Source organism: Amphiura filiformis, chromosome 3 (assembly GCF_039555335.1).
Source record: "Amphiura filiformis chromosome 3, Afil_fr2py, whole genome shotgun sequence".
Classification (NCBI taxonomy): domain Eukaryota; kingdom Metazoa; phylum Echinodermata; class Ophiuroidea; order Amphilepidida; family Amphiuridae; genus Amphiura; species Amphiura filiformis.
Window position 1 is genome coordinate 62,508,180 of NC_092630.1, and position 19,915 is coordinate 62,528,094.

A 19,915-nucleotide genomic window follows, 5' to 3' on the forward strand; every position below is an offset into this window, starting at 1 on the left:
TGCTTCTTTGTTATATTTCTGACAAGAATATTAAGCTTTTGTTTGACCTTTGACCTCTCACTCAATTTATAATTTTTGAAGAGAAACCTTGTAAAATTGAAGAGAAACCTTGTAAGTCCACCTTTGAAGAGGAATCTATTCATTTTGATAAGTTTGTTTTAAGAGTGCAGTATTAATTCGGGTCTGTTGACTCAAAACTGCAGTGTTTACATGCGTGATCAATGGCAGTACATGTAATGTCTAAACGCATTGAGTAACTGCAATACAGTACTGATATCACTGCCCTGAGGAAACCAAGAGCAAGTGACAGTTTCTGAGTTGTAATGGTTTCAAAATCTCATACACAAAACTGATCTCCTTGTCCTCAACTTTCCATTTGTAAATTTAAAAATAAATCACCATACAACACAAAAAAGTTGATTTTTTTTTACAATTTATTACATACTTGTAGCATATTGTTTTTGTGACCATTATCTGTATCTGAATAAATATGGACATTTTGTGGGTATAATGAAACTGGCTTTATAATAAAAACCAAAAGACACCCTGGTCCAATTTCTCAAAGTCTGGCTAGTGGTCAGACTTTCTAAGTCAGCAGGCTAGCCCTACCAATGTGGATCCATTTTATGGATTTATCTTTCTAGGTCTTGTTTGAAGTGAAATTGTAAGCACTGGTATATAGGACTACTTGGGCTTAATTAAGCCTGATGGCTTAGGAAGCCTGACCACTTGCCATGCTTTGAGAAAGCGGTCCTCTGTGTCATACCATTCATGATAGCCACCCTCTAAATTGCACGAGTCATCTGGCAATTGTGTATTGTCCTATGCCGGTACTACTTTCATGTAAAGATTAGGCAAAAAAAATTGGAATATCTTTACATCATAGATGACAAAATTTGAAGAAACTAAACAAATAGCCCTTTAACCCACCACAGAAAATTTACATTATCATACAAGTATTGTAACCTTTAATATACATGATACCAAAACCCGTCTTTCGAAAAAAAAAGAAATAAACTGAAAATAATACTCTATTTTTCTTATAATTTGAAATATATTCTTAAAGGAAATTTGTGTTCTTTGTTTTTGTCTAGGTCTAAATAAAAGGAACTTTATATAAATCATATCAAAATCAATAGAAAGTGTCATCAATAATAATAATAACAAAACATGATTATTTTTAAGATGATCTAATATTTCTAGAAGAAAAGTGTTTTTGTAATAAATAGGGGAGATAGAATATGCTCAAATCAGTTCTCAGCAAGTTCCCTTTGCACTTTGTGTGCACCCTGTTAATTGCACGAAAAGTAGGTCACCTAAGGTCACACAGATTTTGCACTGAATGAGGTATCGATATTTTGTGAGGTGATAAAATCAGCATCCCATATGCAGTACAAGTGCGACATTGGCAAACATTGGCAAACATTTGCAAACATTTGCAAAGGAACATTGATTAAGTGTGCAACCCATAGCACAAAATATATCCAAGTTTTAGCACAAACCAGAACAGGTTGCTCTGTAAAGCTATTTAATTTCGCTTGTACTTAATTTCGCTAATTGCCAATAACCACCATTTTCGTGGGTTTTTAATTTCGCTAAAGCAGCAATTCATGTTTACAATTCAATGTAACACTGTCAAATTCATGGGTATGTAATTAAGTGAAGTAAGGCTTCTAGCAAAATTAAATACCTAGCGAAATTAAATGGTTTTACAGTATACCCATAGTCAAAAATCCCCCCTCACTGCAGAGCAACTTGAGGAAAATTGTGCATCTGGTTTGCTCTCCCTTAACTAAATACATGTAGTAGAATGCAGAGGTAACATCTGAACAAATTGTGCAAAGAGGCAGTTCATGAATTCTTCTCTGAACATGTACTACATGCACACTGCTGAAGTTGATAAACAATGTCAATAATATTTCGTAAAATTACAACCGAGAACGTCTTCTTTTCTTGAAGCAAGTGGGATTGACCAGGAGTATACAAATTTGGACTCATTCTTCTCACCATACTGCAGTACATTCCTGACGGCTACCAATTCAGAGCAGGCAAGACTATGATATGTATTAACTCCACCTGAGCCTATATTCTGGTGTGATTGGCACACTTTCACAGTTATGTAGGGTGCCTGTGTGCATCACCTTCTTACCTCTTTGGGTTAATATCACTACACGGTTGCAGCAACTTGGCAGTGTTATTCCCACTGGGTGGTGGTGTTCAGTGAATGTATAGCACCTCATGTCCAAGTGGTATACACTGTGAATACAAATACCTTGTAACACTCTTAATAAGAACAAAGTTCAGCTTAAAGCATTTGGGCAAGTTTGTACATGTAACATAAACTGATTGAAAAGTTCCCAGCATGTAACATCAAATGATGTGCATTGTGGACATCTTCCAAGTCCAAGTTTTGCCAACATCCATTACGCCCTTGTTATCACAAGTACATGATCCTGTGTACATAGTGCACACACAATTACACATACAACACACTGTATACACATATTCAAATGGTTGCAGACCCTGCGTATGTTTAATCATACAGAATCAAGCAAAATCAAGCAAGCTGTGTACACTTTATCACACAGGCACAAAGCCTGAGCATATTTAAACCCTGACTGTGTACACATATTCACAAAGATGCAGTCCATATATGCAAACATCGGGCTCTGTGGTTGGCAAAAAAATGCACTTGGATAGCACCACAAGTACCTGCTGAATTATGATTATTTAATAACAAATTCAGAGAATACAGAATGACAGTAATGGAATGGCTTGTCAGTGAATATAGGGATATATATATTGATTTAAACCAAGAGAACTTACAACTACACCATGTTTATGTGTTCAATGAGAAAAAAGTATACCTTTTGTGAGCCATTGAAAATTTATGGGGGCTCGTCCGGGACATAGACTACAGCAGGAATTTTATTTTCAAAAGCCCAGAAATTTCCGGCAGATTTACATCCCTGTTTCAAAAGCCAATTATCATTTATAGAGGTATACTATTATGGTCCCCAATGAGTGACAATCCTATATGGTGGATTCTCCTGGTCTGATATCTTTGGAAACATATAATTTTCCAACTGGTTTTCAAATAATAAACAGGCAACCCTGCTAATTCCGATTATGTATCATACCAATACATTACCCCTTCCAAAAACTGACCACTCAAAGGGCATGTTATAACATCTTAAAAGGGAGTGGACCGATTTTTCATGTTATGTTTTAATCTTACATTGAGCAGTATGTTTCCAAAATTTTGAGTTGCATTGCTCCAGAGGTTGTGATATAAGAAGCAAAAATGTGTAGAACAATGCCCCATAAGATAGTATATACTTTTGGTTGTGGTTATCACAATTCACCACCATCTAAGCAAAACATTTCTTGGGCCTTAAATTTTTACTGGGGTCACACCCCTTTGAACTGTAATTAAACAAACCCATTTTATGGGTGGGGTCTTTTATTAAATACACTTTACGAAGTCTCCATAAACCTGTTTCTAACCATCACAGAAAAAAAAGCAGCCAACTAAATAGACCTGTTGTTTTTATTGCAAGTTTGATGTATACATTGGTCAATTGATTATATTAAAAAAACAGAGCAAGATTATGTACTTTTAAATGTTTCCTATCTACTGCTTACAGAGTTGATACCCATGTTATTTGCCTAGCTCCATATTCTCGACACCGTCTGCCACATCGCCTTTTGCCCCCTTCCCTCCTTTCTTGCCGCCGCCTTTCTTCTTTTCTTTCTTGGTTTGTTCTTCTATCGGTGCTGGTTTTACGAATTTGATCATCTCTTGGTAAGCTGTCAAATAAAAACCAAAAAAAAGGAACCATGACTTAGAGATACAATCACTATACTGTCCAGAAGGAACCCATTTGGCTCCATTAATGTGCTCACCACAAAAAAATGTAAGTTTTCAACTAAGATCAATTCTAGATTATACAACAGAACAGATCAACTCCTGAAAACTCTTAGCTGATAAGAATTCATGTGCAGTCATAATGCTAAAACAGCACTTTCACTCCAACACAAAACATTATCATATTTGCTTTTCCACAAGAGTAACGCTGAACAGATACTGGGTAGATTAATCCAGCTGACTACTTGTGGGAGTATGTAGAATGCTTACAGAGTAAATGTGAGAATATTTGGGGAAAAATCCCATATTAATTGCACTTTTGATGCATATATTGTTTGCAAAAACTACATGCATGTCATAGCACCACTGTTTTAAATAATCTATTCAAAAACACACTAGCAATACTTGTGAATATGCCTGTATGCCATATATACTAGTTCAACACGGCAGTTTGCGAGCCACTAGATCCCCCCACCCATCGTGGTCACTGAGAGGCTTGTAATACAAATAAGCGGTACTCGAACCACTGGTTCTCCTGCCATAGCATTGACAAGGTTTATAGCAATTTAACTCTATTTGACCCCATTTGACCTTTGACACATGACACACCTCCTAATTCAACCACCGCCTACTTGACATACATCTTTGCTGCGAAGATGGACACCCATACTAGCTTCGATCGAGAGATATCACGTTAACAAGGTTGATAGCAATTTGAACAATTTAACCATCTTTGACCCCTGACATATGACCCTCCTCCGAACTCAACAACTGCCTACTTGAGATACATCTATGCTGCGAAGATGGACACCCATACTAGCCTAAATCGAGAGATATCGCGTTGACAAGGTTTGTAGCAATTTAATCCTATTTGACCCCATTTGATTGCTTTAGCGTGGGCATTTCGGCATAGAAAAAAAAAAAACATGTAGGAAAATCACATTTTTAAGAATGCTACACCATATTTTTTTTTTTTTTACAAGAAATGCACTCACTGCATATTGGGAAATGTATGAAAATGATTAATTAATAGAATTGGGGGCATTCATAATCAACCTCAATTATTTTAATGAACCCGAAAGTCATAAGAGTGCACACCAGTAAATAAGAATCTCCTAAACCATTTGGAGCAAATATCAAGGTTTTAAAAAGTGGTTAAGTGGTATAACACTTAAAAGTAATACATTAGGAAAGGCTTAAAAACAATTAGGCCCTGATTCATATATTTAATCCTCATTTAAGCCTGTGTATTAGCTTGTCAATGAAAAATGAGCAGGATCCAACTTTTTTATGAAGATTTGGCTAAGCTTTCAAAATGTATTACATTTCAGAAACACCAAGCTATTTTTGCGCTGGCATAAGGTGTGTGGCCTATAGGGTGATCTAGTTGGCAATTTTCTGTGAGAAGTTGCAAAAAGTCACTGGACTCCTGTATGTTTTCTGTGCACTGGCTGTCTTTATCTGACCTTCAACTTGCAGAAAGTGTAAGTTTTGAAGAGCTGAATACCTCTCATGTCAAGAAAATGATGTTTTCCCGGACCCTGTTTATACAGAGAGTCAATGGGGAGCATTTACTGGTATGCACTCATAAGTCATGAACATTGTTAACACAAACCTTCAGGCATGTATTTCCTTAGGCCTTCTGGGACAACAATTCCTTCGTCTGTTTGGTTGTTTTCCAAGATGGCACATATTACCCTGGTATTGGCACACATGGTAGCATTTAACATGTGACAAAATTCAGCCTGAAAAAATAACACAGAGAGCTTGTAAGATTTAGGCCTTTGTATGAAGAAAAGAATAGCCGGTTATTATAGTGTCTCATCTTTAGTTGAGAGTAACGTCTCTGATTTCGCAGTTGCCAGATATGAATCGGTGCATTTACGTGTGCTTGTATATGCCCCGCGGGATTAGGTTAGCACACAAGTAACAAATCTGTCGCTATGGAATCCATCCTGACACTACTCTCAACTTGAGACAAGACGCACTATAGTCTAGTAACACACTATAGTCACAGAGTCTAACAGCAGACAATTGACTATTTCTGTAATTTTTAGAGCTTTCAAAATATTTATTTTCCTACATAATACAGGGTGTCCCAAAAAAAGAGGCCCTCATTGCGCCCTCTTTTTAGCCTATTTCTAAAAAGTTGATGAAATATATTTTGGTATGTAAAGAAACCTTTAATTATTAGCTTTAATAAACCAAAACAAATATTTCAATCCGCTCACAACTTTTGAAGATATGCCCTTTTAAAGACAAGTACCGTTTTTCACTCTGTCCACGGATAGCAAACAGAGTGGTTGGGATGGGTCATGCTGTGGAGTGGCCTGCAAGATCACCAGACCTCACACCACTTGATTTCTTCATTTGTGGCAAAATCCAAGATCTTTGCAAATGTATTACTGCTATATTCGCAAGTATCCGGCGCACAAGGTTGGTACGCAACGCAATTGATGCAATGAGGACCAGGGCTGAAACCTGTATTCGTTAAGGAGGTAACCAGGTAGAGGGCAGAGCAGCACAGTAAACTCACTTCAAAAGAACAAGGACAAACTAAACAGCCCTTTTCAGGGCTATATTTTATTCCAAAAAGAGAAATGACTTGTCAATAAAAAGAAAGCAAGAAACAATAAAGTAAGAAAGTAAGAAACATAATAAAACAAAAAGGCATAAAATAACCGAGAAAAACATAAGTAATTGCAAGTATAGCAAAAGAAGTCCCATCCCACATCAATTTTGCCCAAATTAATGACGCTTAACAAAATCCAAGGATTTCACCTCAAGGTGATTTCACCTCAAATCTAAGGATGTTCACCTCACCAGGCTTCTACAAACCCTGCTCCAGAACAGAAGGATCTTTGTTGAACTAGGAGGAAGCGAAGCCGATGGCGCAGACAATCTAAACGGACTCCCCAAGGAAGTGTCCTAGCTCCTCTGCTATACAACATCTATACTAACGACCAGCCAGTTGACAGCCAAACCAAGCGGTTTATATATGCAGATGACTAGCGTAACCAGCCAGAGTACCAGCTTTGAGGTGATCGAAGACACTCTGACAGATACACTGACTGGACTAGGAGAGTACTACGACGAGAATCAATCTGGCATAAACCCAGGGAAGACCCAGGTCTGTGCCTTCCACCTTATCAACAAGGAAGCCAAGCGACAGTTGAACATCACCTGGTCTGGTACCAAGCTCCCTTTCTGCCCTAACCCAGTGTACCTGGGGGTCACACTAGATCGATGCCTATCCTACAAGGCCCACATGGAGAAGACCAAGGCCAAGGTCAGCACACGCAACAACATCTTGCGCAAACTTGCCAACACCAGATGGGGTGCTAGCCCAGATACCATCAGATCAACAGCACTGGCTTTGAGTTTCTCCACCATGAATACGCATGCCCTGCTTGGGAGAGATCATCACATGCTAGGAAGCTGGACTCTGCACTCAACGCAAGCTGCCGCTCCATCACAGGATGTCTAAGGCCTACCAACATGGACAAGGTCTACCTCTTGGCAGGTATCGCACCACCTGACATCCGGAGAGCCGTGGCAAGCAAAGAGGAACGCCGTAAACAGACCACGGACGTAAGACACCCCCTCTTCAACCACACACCACCAACCAGACGGCTGAAGTCAAGGAAAAGCTTCATCACAAGCACCATCCCTCTGCAAACAACATCATCAGAGGATCGCACCCAGATGTGGAAAGAAAGGCTTTCATCTGAAGTAGTCACCACTGAGATGGGGATTCAACCCACAGAATCACTACCTCCAGGAGCAAACGAAGTCTGGGCAAACTGGAGATGCCTTAACCGCCTCCGAACCGGTGTTGGACGTTGCAAGGATACCCTTCACAAATGGGGATACATCAGTGGCCCGACCATGTGTGATTGTGGACAAGAGCCACAGGCGATGCAACATCTGCTGGAATGCCCGCTTTTGGAAGATCCTGTGACGACAGACGATCTGGCGCAATTTTCTCAACGGGCACAAAAGTGTGTTTCTCAGTGGATAAGTACAGTTTGATGTAAGGACATGAAAGAAGAAGAAGAACAAAATCCATAACCCATAAGCCCACCGTTAAAGCCCATTCCCTAAAATAAAGTTGTTATTTTATAAAGTTATCATCGAGGAATGTTTTATATTCATGCATGGTATATGCACTTTTCAATCTTTGAAGTAGCCAAACCTCCTCCGTGGACAGAGTGAAAAACGGATACATATCTTTAAAAGGGCATATCTTCAAAAGTTATGAGCCGATTGAAATAATTGTTTCGGTTTATTAAAGCTAACGGATAAAGGCGTCTTTACATACCAACATATACTTGATCAACAACTTTTCTGAAATAGGAGAAAAAGAGGGCGCAATGAGGGGCCTGCTCTTTTTGGGACACCGTATTTAGTTTTGGTTTTTTTATTAGTAAAAAAGAGAATTTCATTGAAAAGAATACACCCAGATCTTGCAAATGATAGTCCTTGGTTGGAAGTTGATACAAAGACACACACACCCCTGTGTGTGTTTGCCGCCAACCGAGGACAGTGTGTATTTCTATCTAACCACGGACGTGTGTATCATGTTTTCATCGCCTAACCATGGACTAAAATGGCAGATTTTTTTTTGGGTGTGATACGAAGAGGTATTTCATCCATCAACTGCTGACTGTAGTTTTTACACGTATGGTCCGCGGTTTGGAGCAAATATCACTATAATGCATTTAGCATGCATTTGAGGTCTTCTGCAGCAGTTTGAGATTGAGAACTGTCCTCGGTTGGAGGTAAGTCCGCAGTTTAGGGCGAAAAATCTTGTGTGTGTCCTCGTTTGCCGGCAAACACATACGCACACACCCCCACCCCATAGAAATCATCACCTCCCCCCCACACCCCCAACCAGGCGCGTAGCAAGCGGGGGGACAGGGTGGACGAAGTCCATGGGCCCCGAGGGTTCAGGGGCCCCGGCACAAAAGCAAAAATTAAATAAGGGCTGATAATGGAGAGCAGGGCCGGATTTTTATACCATTGGGCCAGATGGGCCCGGGTCCAGGGCAATTTTGGGCCCCCAAAAATTGCCCTATGCATCTTTCTTTTAACCCCAATAACAGCATGTTTTGTGGGTCAAAATAGGGCAAAATTGTAAATTTTCCGCGCTTCGCGCCCATTAAAATACCAACATTTATGTTGATCTGGGGCCAAAGTAGTCTGAAATTGAATTGAACAAAATATGTTAGTCCCCCTTTAGTTAAACCAAAACTTGGCCACTGACTTGAGTGCACATGCCTTCCTCGGCACATGAGTTCGGGACCTCCAAATTTTGGCCTGGCCCAGGGCCCATAAGGTAGGCTAAATCCCGCCCTGGTTAAAAGGGCCCGGACTGTTCCTTGTCCATGGGCCCCCGATGCTCTTGCTATGCCCCTGCCCCCAACAAACTCACCTGTGCATTCATCTTCTTTGTTTGTCCATACCGTACTAGTAATCTCCTTGCCTGGTAGTCGGTACAATTTGAACAAGACACTAATTCACGGAAGGCACCTGACCCTGGGAACCAAGCTTCAAGGTCAAGCTTCTTGGCAGCAGCATTGTTTAAGGCGCCTGGAATGCATAAAAGAAGTGTTTGGTTTCAAGACTGGGTGGATCATTAGGTCTCAATGGTTGCCGTTAATTAACAATAGGCAATATAATATTGATTTCCATCATCCTATTTATCAAGTAAAAAAAAAGGTTATGCATTGCATTTTTGCTGTATCAACCAACAAGATGTCATTAATTTATGGCCTGATTCTCAAACCCATAAAATAAATTCTACAAATTCAATAAAAAGGTAAGCTTGGACCAGACTGTGTTTTGAATGCAGACTCTGGCTATATGCAGAGCTGCCGGCATATATTTTACTACCACACAATGTGCTCATTACACAATCAATTTTATGATTGTTGCACGGATGGATCTCAGTTCAGTGTGGAGACCTATATTCTTTCCAGGATCTGTGGTTTAAGTTTTTAAACTCTTGGTCCGTATGCACAAAAAGAGATAGACCGGGTCTAAAGTTAGACCTGGTCTAAGTGGAATTTAGTCAAGGACATTTTCCTTTACATTTGTTATTTTGTATTACGTTTGAATATTGCATTTAAATCTTTAGAATTTTCTACCTACTCTAGGAAGGAAATAATAGTAAAGGACCATTCCTGATGGAACTAAATTTCACTTAGACCCGGTCTAACTCTTTTGTGCATACGGACCTTCCATGTAAAGTGTAGACCAAGTCTAAAAAAATATGCTACTTAGACCAGGTCTAAGGTGAAGCCTGTTTTGTGCATACCAGCCTAGAGGAGTTCAAATGTAAACTTAATTTGACTAACCTGAAACTATATTAACAACGCGGTATGGTATACCGAGTGATTTGCAGAAGTCTTCCGCCACACTAATCATTTCATCAAACATTTCCCATGACTTATTATCTTGCGGTGAGGTGATGCAGAACTGCTCTATCTGTGGGTTACAAATTGGTCAAATCAACAGAAATATAGATGTTACATTCAATGAATTTTATTAATTTTTTAATATTTTATAAAAATTTTCAACTGTAATTCTTATTTTAAATAAGTTCCTTGCTCCAGCGGATTGCTAAAATATGCATCAGTTGGAGAAAGAGACAACTCATTTTCAAACCTGACAACAAAACCCAACTCTTTAAATTTGAATTGTGACCTTTGTTCGCCACAATACAATGTAAGTTTTCAACTAAATAAGATCAATTCTGGATTATACAAAAGAACAGATCAACTCTCTGAAAACTCAGCTGATAAGAATTCATGTGCAGTCATAATGCTAAAACAGCACTTTCACTCCAACAGAAAACGTTATCATATTTGCTTTACCACAAGAGTAACGCTGAACAGATACAGGGTGGATCAACCCAGCTGACTACTTGTGGGAGTGACTTGCTGATTAATGTTTTGTTTAAAGCAATAATGTGTGATTTGCATAAAGAATAGATTCCTATTTAAATGTTTGTTTTTGAGCCAAACAAATGAGATATAACGAAGAAAATTGCAATTTCATTCCAGTGCCTACAATGCGTGTACTACACTCGCCGATCGTATTATATGTAATATTGCACGGAGCATCGCGCTTGACGTGTGTACTCATAAGCTGACATCCACGGGACATGTTAGCAAGCATTCGATCAACAAACTCTGAATAAAACTGGGTCTTCCCGGTTTTAATATAAAAAGTTAAATATTACTGTTATTAAAGCACTTCAGGCTTAGTCTTTTATGTGATATTTTAGTACACCACTGGGCATTATAATTATGCAAAAAGTAGAAATCTGAATAAAATTGAGGGCGTCGCTGTGAAGCAAATCACACATTATGGCTTTAAGCGCTGTCCATTTTTCACGCTTTAGAACCTATTTATATATTACATGGTGCATTGTGACTTGCTCACATGGGGGGGTGCAGGAGTGTGCATTGTTTTTATAAATCATGTATTATCAGGCCTTGCCATCTAGATTTTAAAGGCGAGTGATTCATCACTCGCCAACATGAATGCTAGTGGTTGAATTTTCACCACTTTGGGTATACTAGTTATCACATAGAGCTTCTGTCTTCAAACAGTATTGATGTATTTGTTGAAATGCGTGCGAAGCGCGGTAAAATTTGCGACTTTCTCCGCTTGGAAGGGCACAGAATCGATTAAATACTGAATTGGCTGATTCGATGGCTGAATTTTGGGAGATTCGCAGCAAGTGATATTTAGTGTCTATGGCGAGTGGAAAAATTAGAAAAATTAGAAATCAAGTTTGGGACGAGCGGTGGCAAGCGAGAGCATCGCTCGCCTCAAACGGCAAGGCCTGTATTATAATCTTAACCCAGTCCTGTCATAAATATCATGTGATTGGTTCCAGCAAAATACAACTGAATTTGGCCTAGCAAATTCTATGAAATGAAAAAACCAAAAGCTGGAAAAATAGAAAGAATATTGCCAAAGTGAATCTAAAACACTCTTGATCAGAACTTTCCCCACATTTTGTCCTGTAAAATACCACTGTGTTACTGCTGCGCTCATTCAAATAAAAAAATTTCTGTAGATATGCCCTCTTTCCAATATCAAATGACTTTTCCCAACTTACTTTTTCAAACTGATGAACCCTGAAGATCCCTCTTGTATCTCTCCCGTGGGATCCAACTTCTTGGCGGAAACATGAAGACATACCGGCGTATTTCTTGGGGAGTTCGTCTGTTGCCATCCATTCGTTCCGATGGAAGGCTGCTATAGGTTGCTCTGAGGTGGCAATTAAGTATTTCTCTTCTATGATGTTTTCTTCTGCCTTTTCACTACCCTTTCCTACAACCTGAAAGAATATAATTTGTTTGAAATGACGATCATAATGATCACAGTGATTGAAACCCCACAAATGATCCCAACTCAAAATTTCCATAGCTTTAATATTTCCTAAAACTATTCTGTATTCGGAAAATCAAGAAATATCAAACTTTCATCTATGAGCAATTAAAATTGTATAAAGTAGGCTTGTTTAATCGTTGTATACATCTTTACTTTATATTGCTTTTACTAATATACTTCCATATTTTACTGATTTTTTATATTTTCATTAAATTACATGGCCATATTGCATTATGTCGAAATTGTTGAAATTCGAACGGAATATAATCATTTCATTTGAATAGGAGCGTTGCACTTCAGTTTTCATATTTTTCACATTTACTTTTTGCAAATTGGCACCATGGTATAGCACTTCAGTTTCTGCCAGAGAAGAACTAACAGCATTTATTTACATTTTGAGAACATGCACAGCGTAAACACGGAAGTGGGGTTCTGATTGGCTGATTCAATTGTCTGACGTAATCTGATTGGCTGGATTACGTGTCAAAACGTTGGTCAGCGCAAACAAAGCTCCCCGTATGTCTCTCATTAACAGAGCGCTCGTGTTAATCTGAGCAAGGGACTGCCGTTCTTCTCTGAAACCGAGTGTACCGCTGTACTTCATTTGCATGCAACGATCAAATGAAACCTGATGAAGTAACTAGATCATAGTTCATTGCTTCAAAAGTCGTTTTTCTTTTTTTTTTTTCTTTATTAGTTTACACTTGATCACTATATAGATGCGGTGACTGCAGCGTATATATTTACAAAGGTTAGGCCATTTTAATTTAATAGTTCATCTCAAAGCCCTTCCCAAGTTAAAAACCTAATGCTGAATGAATTTTTTTTTTTTTTTGCTTAAATTTTTTTTTTCTGTGGGCCGAACTTTTTGACAAGAATAGACCACCTTTTGCATCTCTCAAGGATGAAGAATGCACTGTGGTCAAGATGGAAGAAGTTCAGATTTACGATTTAGGCTATTTTGACGTCTGGCGATGTCAGACGTGAGAATTTTTTGTGGTGAATTTGAAAAAAAAAACCAGCAGATAAAACTGAATAACACATAAAAAGCGGGTGATTTTATTAATGGGCGTGGAGGTTTTGAGACAAACTACATGTATTAAATTAAGATGGCCTTAGGAACTGGTCTATTGAAATGCTTGAAGTAACAGCATATATCAATTTCACCGGTCAATAGCTTGATGAATACCTGATGTGGTATACAAGGTTTAAAGCACAGATCCTCATATCAAAAAAACATGATGTGCACGCATACTACCAGGCAATGAAAAATGACTATATTTTTGCAGATTTTGCTGACCAACTGTTTGGTCACAAGTCACCTTATCTATTGAAACCAAAATAAGGACAAAAAATATGTTTGGTTGCCCTTCGCGACCGACTGACAAAATAGAAATCTTAGGCCAGGTAGTTTTTTTTCAATCATTTTTTTTTAAAGAAACCTTAAATTTTGACAATATCAAGGACATTTTATATTTATTATTCACTCATTTTATTCATTAAATGCATATTTGATTAAAAACAAGAAGTATTTCAATTTAAATTCAGTCCAAAAACGCACATTGGGATTCACCTACCGACTCTCCAAATTTTTGTCTTAGAAGGGCAACCAACCAATCAATTTTTTTTGCCTAACTCCTCATACCTTATAGAGTTCCTCATCAAATTGGCTAAGTTGTGCTACCTCTTGCATGACTTCTTTCCTCATAAAGAATGGTGTGTATAGAGGTGTGTAGCCTTTATCATGTAGCATGCGCATGGCATGTTGCTGTACTGCATGTGACAAAAACACTGCAGCACCCTACAATAGAGAAGGGAAAGTGTTTAATACACAGCAACCTTTACACATGAAGTAGTAGGAAATAGTAAAAAGGTGGTACATTATAATAGGGGTTTTTTTGTGGCAAGTTGTGCAGATTTATATTTTTACCACGGTCACTCTTACATTACCTGCTCACAACATTCGTAAGTCACATTTGCAGAAACAAAACCAACCCAAGTCAAGCTAGCTCAATCAAAAAGGCATTCGACTATGGTCCAAAAGGTTACAGGTTCAAACCCTGTCGGTGGTCAGTACACTCCCGTGTTAAAATTGAGTTAGCTTTAAATTCCCCTGGACAAGGAACTTACTGGTAATTGTCTTGTTGTAACCCATACAAAACTTGGGGAGCTGATCCTGCCTGCGATGGTCAATTGCAGAATGTGTAGGGTGTGCGTTTCTTCTGCAAGTTCCTTTGTGTTACTTAATGGTTTATATAAAGATATGGGCCGTAGTGGTCAGCGACAACCTGTTAAGTGTGATGAGGCTTGTGGATCAACGTCTAGGGATTGTGCCTGTGCGTAGCGCACTATAAATCACTGCATAAAATTAAACTTGTTAAATTTATTCAACTGGACTCACGGTTTTTGAGAAGCAGCGGTTTCACACCTTATCTAGGTGCATCTTCAGGCCGCCTGTTGGTCTGTCGGCAATTGGTCACTGACCAGTGGCGAGATGGTGTTGCCAGAGGTCGTAGATAGACAGACAGACCAACAGACGGCCTGAAGATGCACCTAGGATAAGGTGTGAAACCGTTGCCTCTCAAAACCGTGAGTCCAGTTGAATAGATTTAACAAGTTTAATTTTATATTTGATTATACCTGGATGAATGACAACCTTCACAAATATAAATCACTGCCTTTTTTATTTTTTATTTTTATAGAATGGCTATGTTTTCAGACATTTTGAATACAGACACAGGTTTAATTTAAGTTAATTCCAAAACTCAGATCATGTTACAAATTACCCATCTTGGGCGAGGTTTCCTGCACTGCTTCTATCAATCATTCCTTACCGTTAGAAAATACCCTCTACTCCCAGCTACCGTTGCCCCTCTGTCTCCATCCATACCGTCAATCATGTGTATTAAGTCAACATGAGAATATTTCTTTTTTACTTCGCAGTCACCGATGATTCTCTCAATACCATTCTCATCCTACAAAGAAAAAGAAAAAACCTTGTCATAATGAGTATAACTCACTAAATGTCTACCTGCAAGAGCTAATAATATAAACTGCTCCAAAAAAGAAACTTACCAGGTAAGAAATTTGTCTGTCAAATTCAAACGACAAATTGTGTTACACTAAATGGGATATGAGTGGAAGCAGTGTTAATTGACGCGAATTTTACACCTCATTTGTTGCAAACGGATGAGTATTTTTGAAGTTATGCTTATTTAACGAACCTATCCACTGGAATGAAAGTTGCACTCATACCACTTGAGATGGTTGGCAGTATACAGGTGTAATCAGTGCTCTCCTCTTCTTCTTTGCATGACTAACTTTCCTATTGCTTCTTGTGAGGATGAAGAATGATCAAAGTTCTGAACATCCTTTCATGTGTCTGTTTATTGTGTGAATTCATTGGGGCGGACCTGCAACTTTCAAATTTGATAGTAGGCTTGTTCAAATGAGCATAACTTCAAAGGTTTTGATCTGTTTGCGACAAATGAGGTGTCAAACTCCGCGTAAATGTACACCGCTTCCACTCATATGCTATTCAGTATAATACGATTTGTCGTTTGAACTTGACAGACGAATTTCTTACCTGGTAAGTTACTTTTTGGGACCAGTTTACAAATATTAACTGTCTATGAGTGTGATGGTCGAAATATAATCACAAGGTGAAAGATGGATTGTTCCATTCCACAAGCCGGAACGGCGAGTGGAATGGAACAATACATCTTTCACCAGTGATTATATTTCACCATTACACAAATTTAAGACAGTTAATATTTGTTTTATATCACTCATGCATAAATCCTATTACTAAAATACTATTTAAGGTAGGAAATACATTTTTCATCAACATTACACCATGTTTTGCCGTGATATACTTCACATTTTGGGGTCCACCCCATAATTAAATCGGCGAGTCCAAGAGTCAGCGCACGGCTTGGCACATGCGCACTACGGCAGAGCACTATGATAGTAAAGACTATCACACAGAGAGGGTGATGGTAAAAATGATAAATGGTAATCAACCAATGAACTGTCTAGAATTTATGTATGAGTGATATAATACCAAATCTAAACACCATGAAATTCACCACATCACGACCAAGCTCACATTGGGCGCCCCATTCCTTTTTTAAAAGAGGTCTAAAAGTTGCATTGCCCTTAAAGCTCCAAAGTCACAGTACTTTTTAATTTCTGTCACAATGTAATGTAGGTAATACTCAGGGGAATTCTGCAAGCCTCAGTGATTTGCACACGTCATGCAAGTCATGAGTGCCGGCAGTTCGGGCCTACATGACAGTAAACTATTATGTTATATATATTCAATCAACAGCAGGCAGAATGGGGCTTGCTAAAACTGTAAACATTGACAGATGTTAAAAAGTGCAATTTTTTAATCGCTATCCATAATGTAGTGTTGATGTCTCAATTTCATTCTCATGTTAACATCATTTTATCAGCAAATGAAATATAACAGAAAATGAGTATCTTAACTTGACCGATGACCGTATAAGTTACCTGGCCGTATTTAAATTGCAATGAAATTTACATATCTGTAACAATGTTTCATTATGATTTTCTATTAGAGATTTGTGATTTTCAAGTACTCATTAAATTAAAATTAAATTCAAATTAAATTCAAATATCTTACACTCAAAAAATGCACCACAATTTTCAAAAAACGCACGAAACGTGATTCCCCCCCCCCCAAAAAAAAACGCAAAAAAAAATCTAGTGTATCTCTTACCTCATCATTACACAGAAAAAGAAAAACCCTTGTCATAATGAGTATAACTCACTAAATGTCTACCTGCAAGAGCTAATAATATACAAATATTAACTGTCTATGAGTGTGATGGTGAAATATAATCACAAGGTGAAAGATGGTTTGTTCCATTCCACAAGCCGGAACGGCGAGTGGAATGGAACAATACATCTTTCACCGAAAGTGATTATATTTCACCATTACATCTTTAATTTAAGACAGTTAATATTTGTTTTATATCACTCATGCATAAATCCTATTACTAAAATACTATTTAAGGTAGGAAATACATTTTTCATCAACATAACACCATGTTTTGCCGTGATATACTTCACATTTTGGGGTCCACCCCATAATTAAATCGGCGAGTCCAAGAGTCAGCGCACGGCTTGGCACAGGCGCACTACGGCAGAGCACTATGATAGTAAAGTCTATCACACGGAGAGGGTGATGGTAAAAATGATAAATGGTAATCAACCAATGAACTGTCTAGAATTTATGTATGAGTGATATAATACCAAATCTAAACACCATGAAATTCACCACATCACGACCAAGCTCACATTGGGCGCCCCATTCCTTTTTTAAAAGAGGTCTAAAAGTTGCATTGCCCTTAAAGCTCCAAAGTCACAGTACTTTTTAATTTCTGTCACAATGTAATGTAGGTAATACTCAGGGAATTCTGCAAGCCTCAGTGATTTGCACACGTCATGCAAGTCATGAGTGCCGGCAGTTCGGGCCTACATGACAGTAAACTATTATGTTATATATATTCAATCAACAGCAGGCAGAATGGGGCTTGCTAAAACTGTAAACATTGACAGATGTTAAAAAGTGCAATTTTTTAATCGCTACCTTCCATCAATTTTTTTTCTTCATAATTTGGTAACTTCTGCATCATTTGCCATCACTGACTTCTCAAATTAAAGAAAACAACATCCTTACACACATTGTGGTTACTTTCATTTTTTTAAATCCAAACTCACTTTGGCTGTGGGGTCATGTTCAAAAAGTGGTGCCTTATTTATTGTGTAGACTGTATATTTAACATTAAACAAATACAACAGGTGTCCCACAGGTTTTCTGAATTATGGATGTTCTAATCTAGACATCACCCCTGCTGCTCTTACCACTATACATTACAAGTATTATCTATAACAGGTTATTATATAAATCATCACATACTTCTCAAGATTCATTCTTTACAAGAAACCTGCCAGTAAGAATTGTCTTTAAAACACTCTTTTTGAACATTAAATTAATCAAAATCCATCACTAATTAATTAGATTGTGCCATATGAAAATGTATCATGGAAGAACACCATTTTAAATGCGCCTGTTGATTTGATGTAAACAATCAATCACTTAATTGAATCAAATTCATTAATAAAAATAAATAAATACACAGGACAAAATGAAAATCACTAAATTGAAAATGAAGGAGTAAATAAACTAATGAAAGAACGGACACAAAAATAAACCAAATAAATAAGTACAATTAAAAAAAATCGAGTGCAGCCTGTATTCTTGTGCAATATTAATCACTACTTGTAGCCAGCTAAAAGGCTAGCCCTGCTGGGTTACCATCATTACACACATCTAGACCAAGTTTCCTGCTATTATAGCATTTAGCTCATGCAGAGAAGATAATATCCATAATGTAGTGTTGATGTCTCAATTTCATTCTCATGTTAACATCATTTTATCAGCAAATGAAATATAACAGAAAATGAGTATCTTAACTTGACCGATGACCGTATAAGTTACCTGGCCGTATTTAAATTGCAATGAAATTTACATATCTGTAACAATGTTTCATTATGATTTTCTATTAGAGATTTGTGATTTTCAAGTACTCATTAAATTAAAATTAAATTCAAATTAAATTCAAATATCTTACACTCAAAAAATGCACCACAATTTTCAAAAAACCGCACGAAACGTGATTCCCCCCCCCAAAAAAAACGCAAAAAAAAATCTAGTGTATCTCTTACCTCATCATTACTGATGACGACTGATTCATGGAGAATGTTGCCTATCTCCATCAGGTTTGCTTTGCGCACTTTCTCGCATTCCGCCCGCTCCTGGTCGCACTGTGCTATCCTTTCGTCGATCAACTGCCGTACTTTCTTAATTTGTGATACAGAGAGTTCCTGTTCCAGAAATAAAATTTTGAATAAATTTACTACATGTGTAAAATATAATTATTTTAAAGAGGGTGGTGAATTTTAACTTCTACTGTTTCTACACCATATAGCACAAAAGAACTAACAAAAATACAGATTTAATGGTGTATGAATGAAACCAGGCCCATATACAGGGGGTATCCCTCCCTCCCAAAAAAATCCCATAAAAGCTCCACCTTTTGCTGACGATTCACAGAAAGAAGGACAAGGGGGTTTAGTATACAAAAAAGGTCCTGTAAAAACAAATCCTGCGTACATGTAAAGGCCTGAATGAAAGGGGCATGAGGGGTTAAAAAAAGCTCAATTCACAAATAATCTACACACACATGTATTTCATATGATGCGATTGCATCATCATGTGAACAGTCATATGGGCACGGAAAGCTTGGCTGGCTAAGGTAGACCCACATGACAAGGTGTGCCTGTGCGCGTGGCTGGCAATCGAGGGGTCCGTGGGTCAAAACCCCACCCGAGGAAAAAAGTTTTTTCTTCTTCTTTCTTTCTTTCTCCTTTCCGTCCCCCTCGCCAAAAAGCTACTGAGGCATTAGGGTTAACAATCTGACAAATCTGGTATTACATTTTCAAAATCATAAGCTTTTCAGACACCTTCAAGGACCTTGAAGCTTTTCTGATTTTAGATTTAAAGAATAAAAGCACACTGTTCTTCAGGGAAATGAAAGGACTTCTTGT

At 38.0% G+C, this 19,915-nt stretch overlaps 1 protein-coding gene across 1 annotated transcript in view; it reads right to left on the minus strand.

Annotated features, from left to right (window-relative positions):
- Positions 1-416: 416 nt before the first annotated feature.
- The window catches only part of LOC140148905 (serine--tRNA ligase, cytoplasmic-like), a 33,802-nt gene continuing 14,303 nt past the window's right edge, over positions 417-19,915 (minus strand). Inside the window, exons 4-11 of the mRNA XM_072171003.1 lie at positions 19,034-19,192; positions 15,112-15,252; positions 13,923-14,078; positions 12,003-12,224; positions 10,228-10,357; positions 9,303-9,460; positions 5,484-5,613; positions 417-3,810 (exon numbers count right to left, since the gene is read on the minus strand). Of these exons, the coding sequence (XP_072027104.1) occupies positions 3,662-3,810; positions 5,484-5,613; positions 9,303-9,460; positions 10,228-10,357; positions 12,003-12,224; positions 13,923-14,078; positions 15,112-15,252; positions 19,034-19,192 (1,245 nt within the window). The 3' untranslated portion in view covers positions 417-3,661. The remainder of the gene's footprint in view (positions 3,811-5,483; positions 5,614-9,302; positions 9,461-10,227; positions 10,358-12,002; positions 12,225-13,922; positions 14,079-15,111; positions 15,253-19,033; positions 19,193-19,915) is intronic.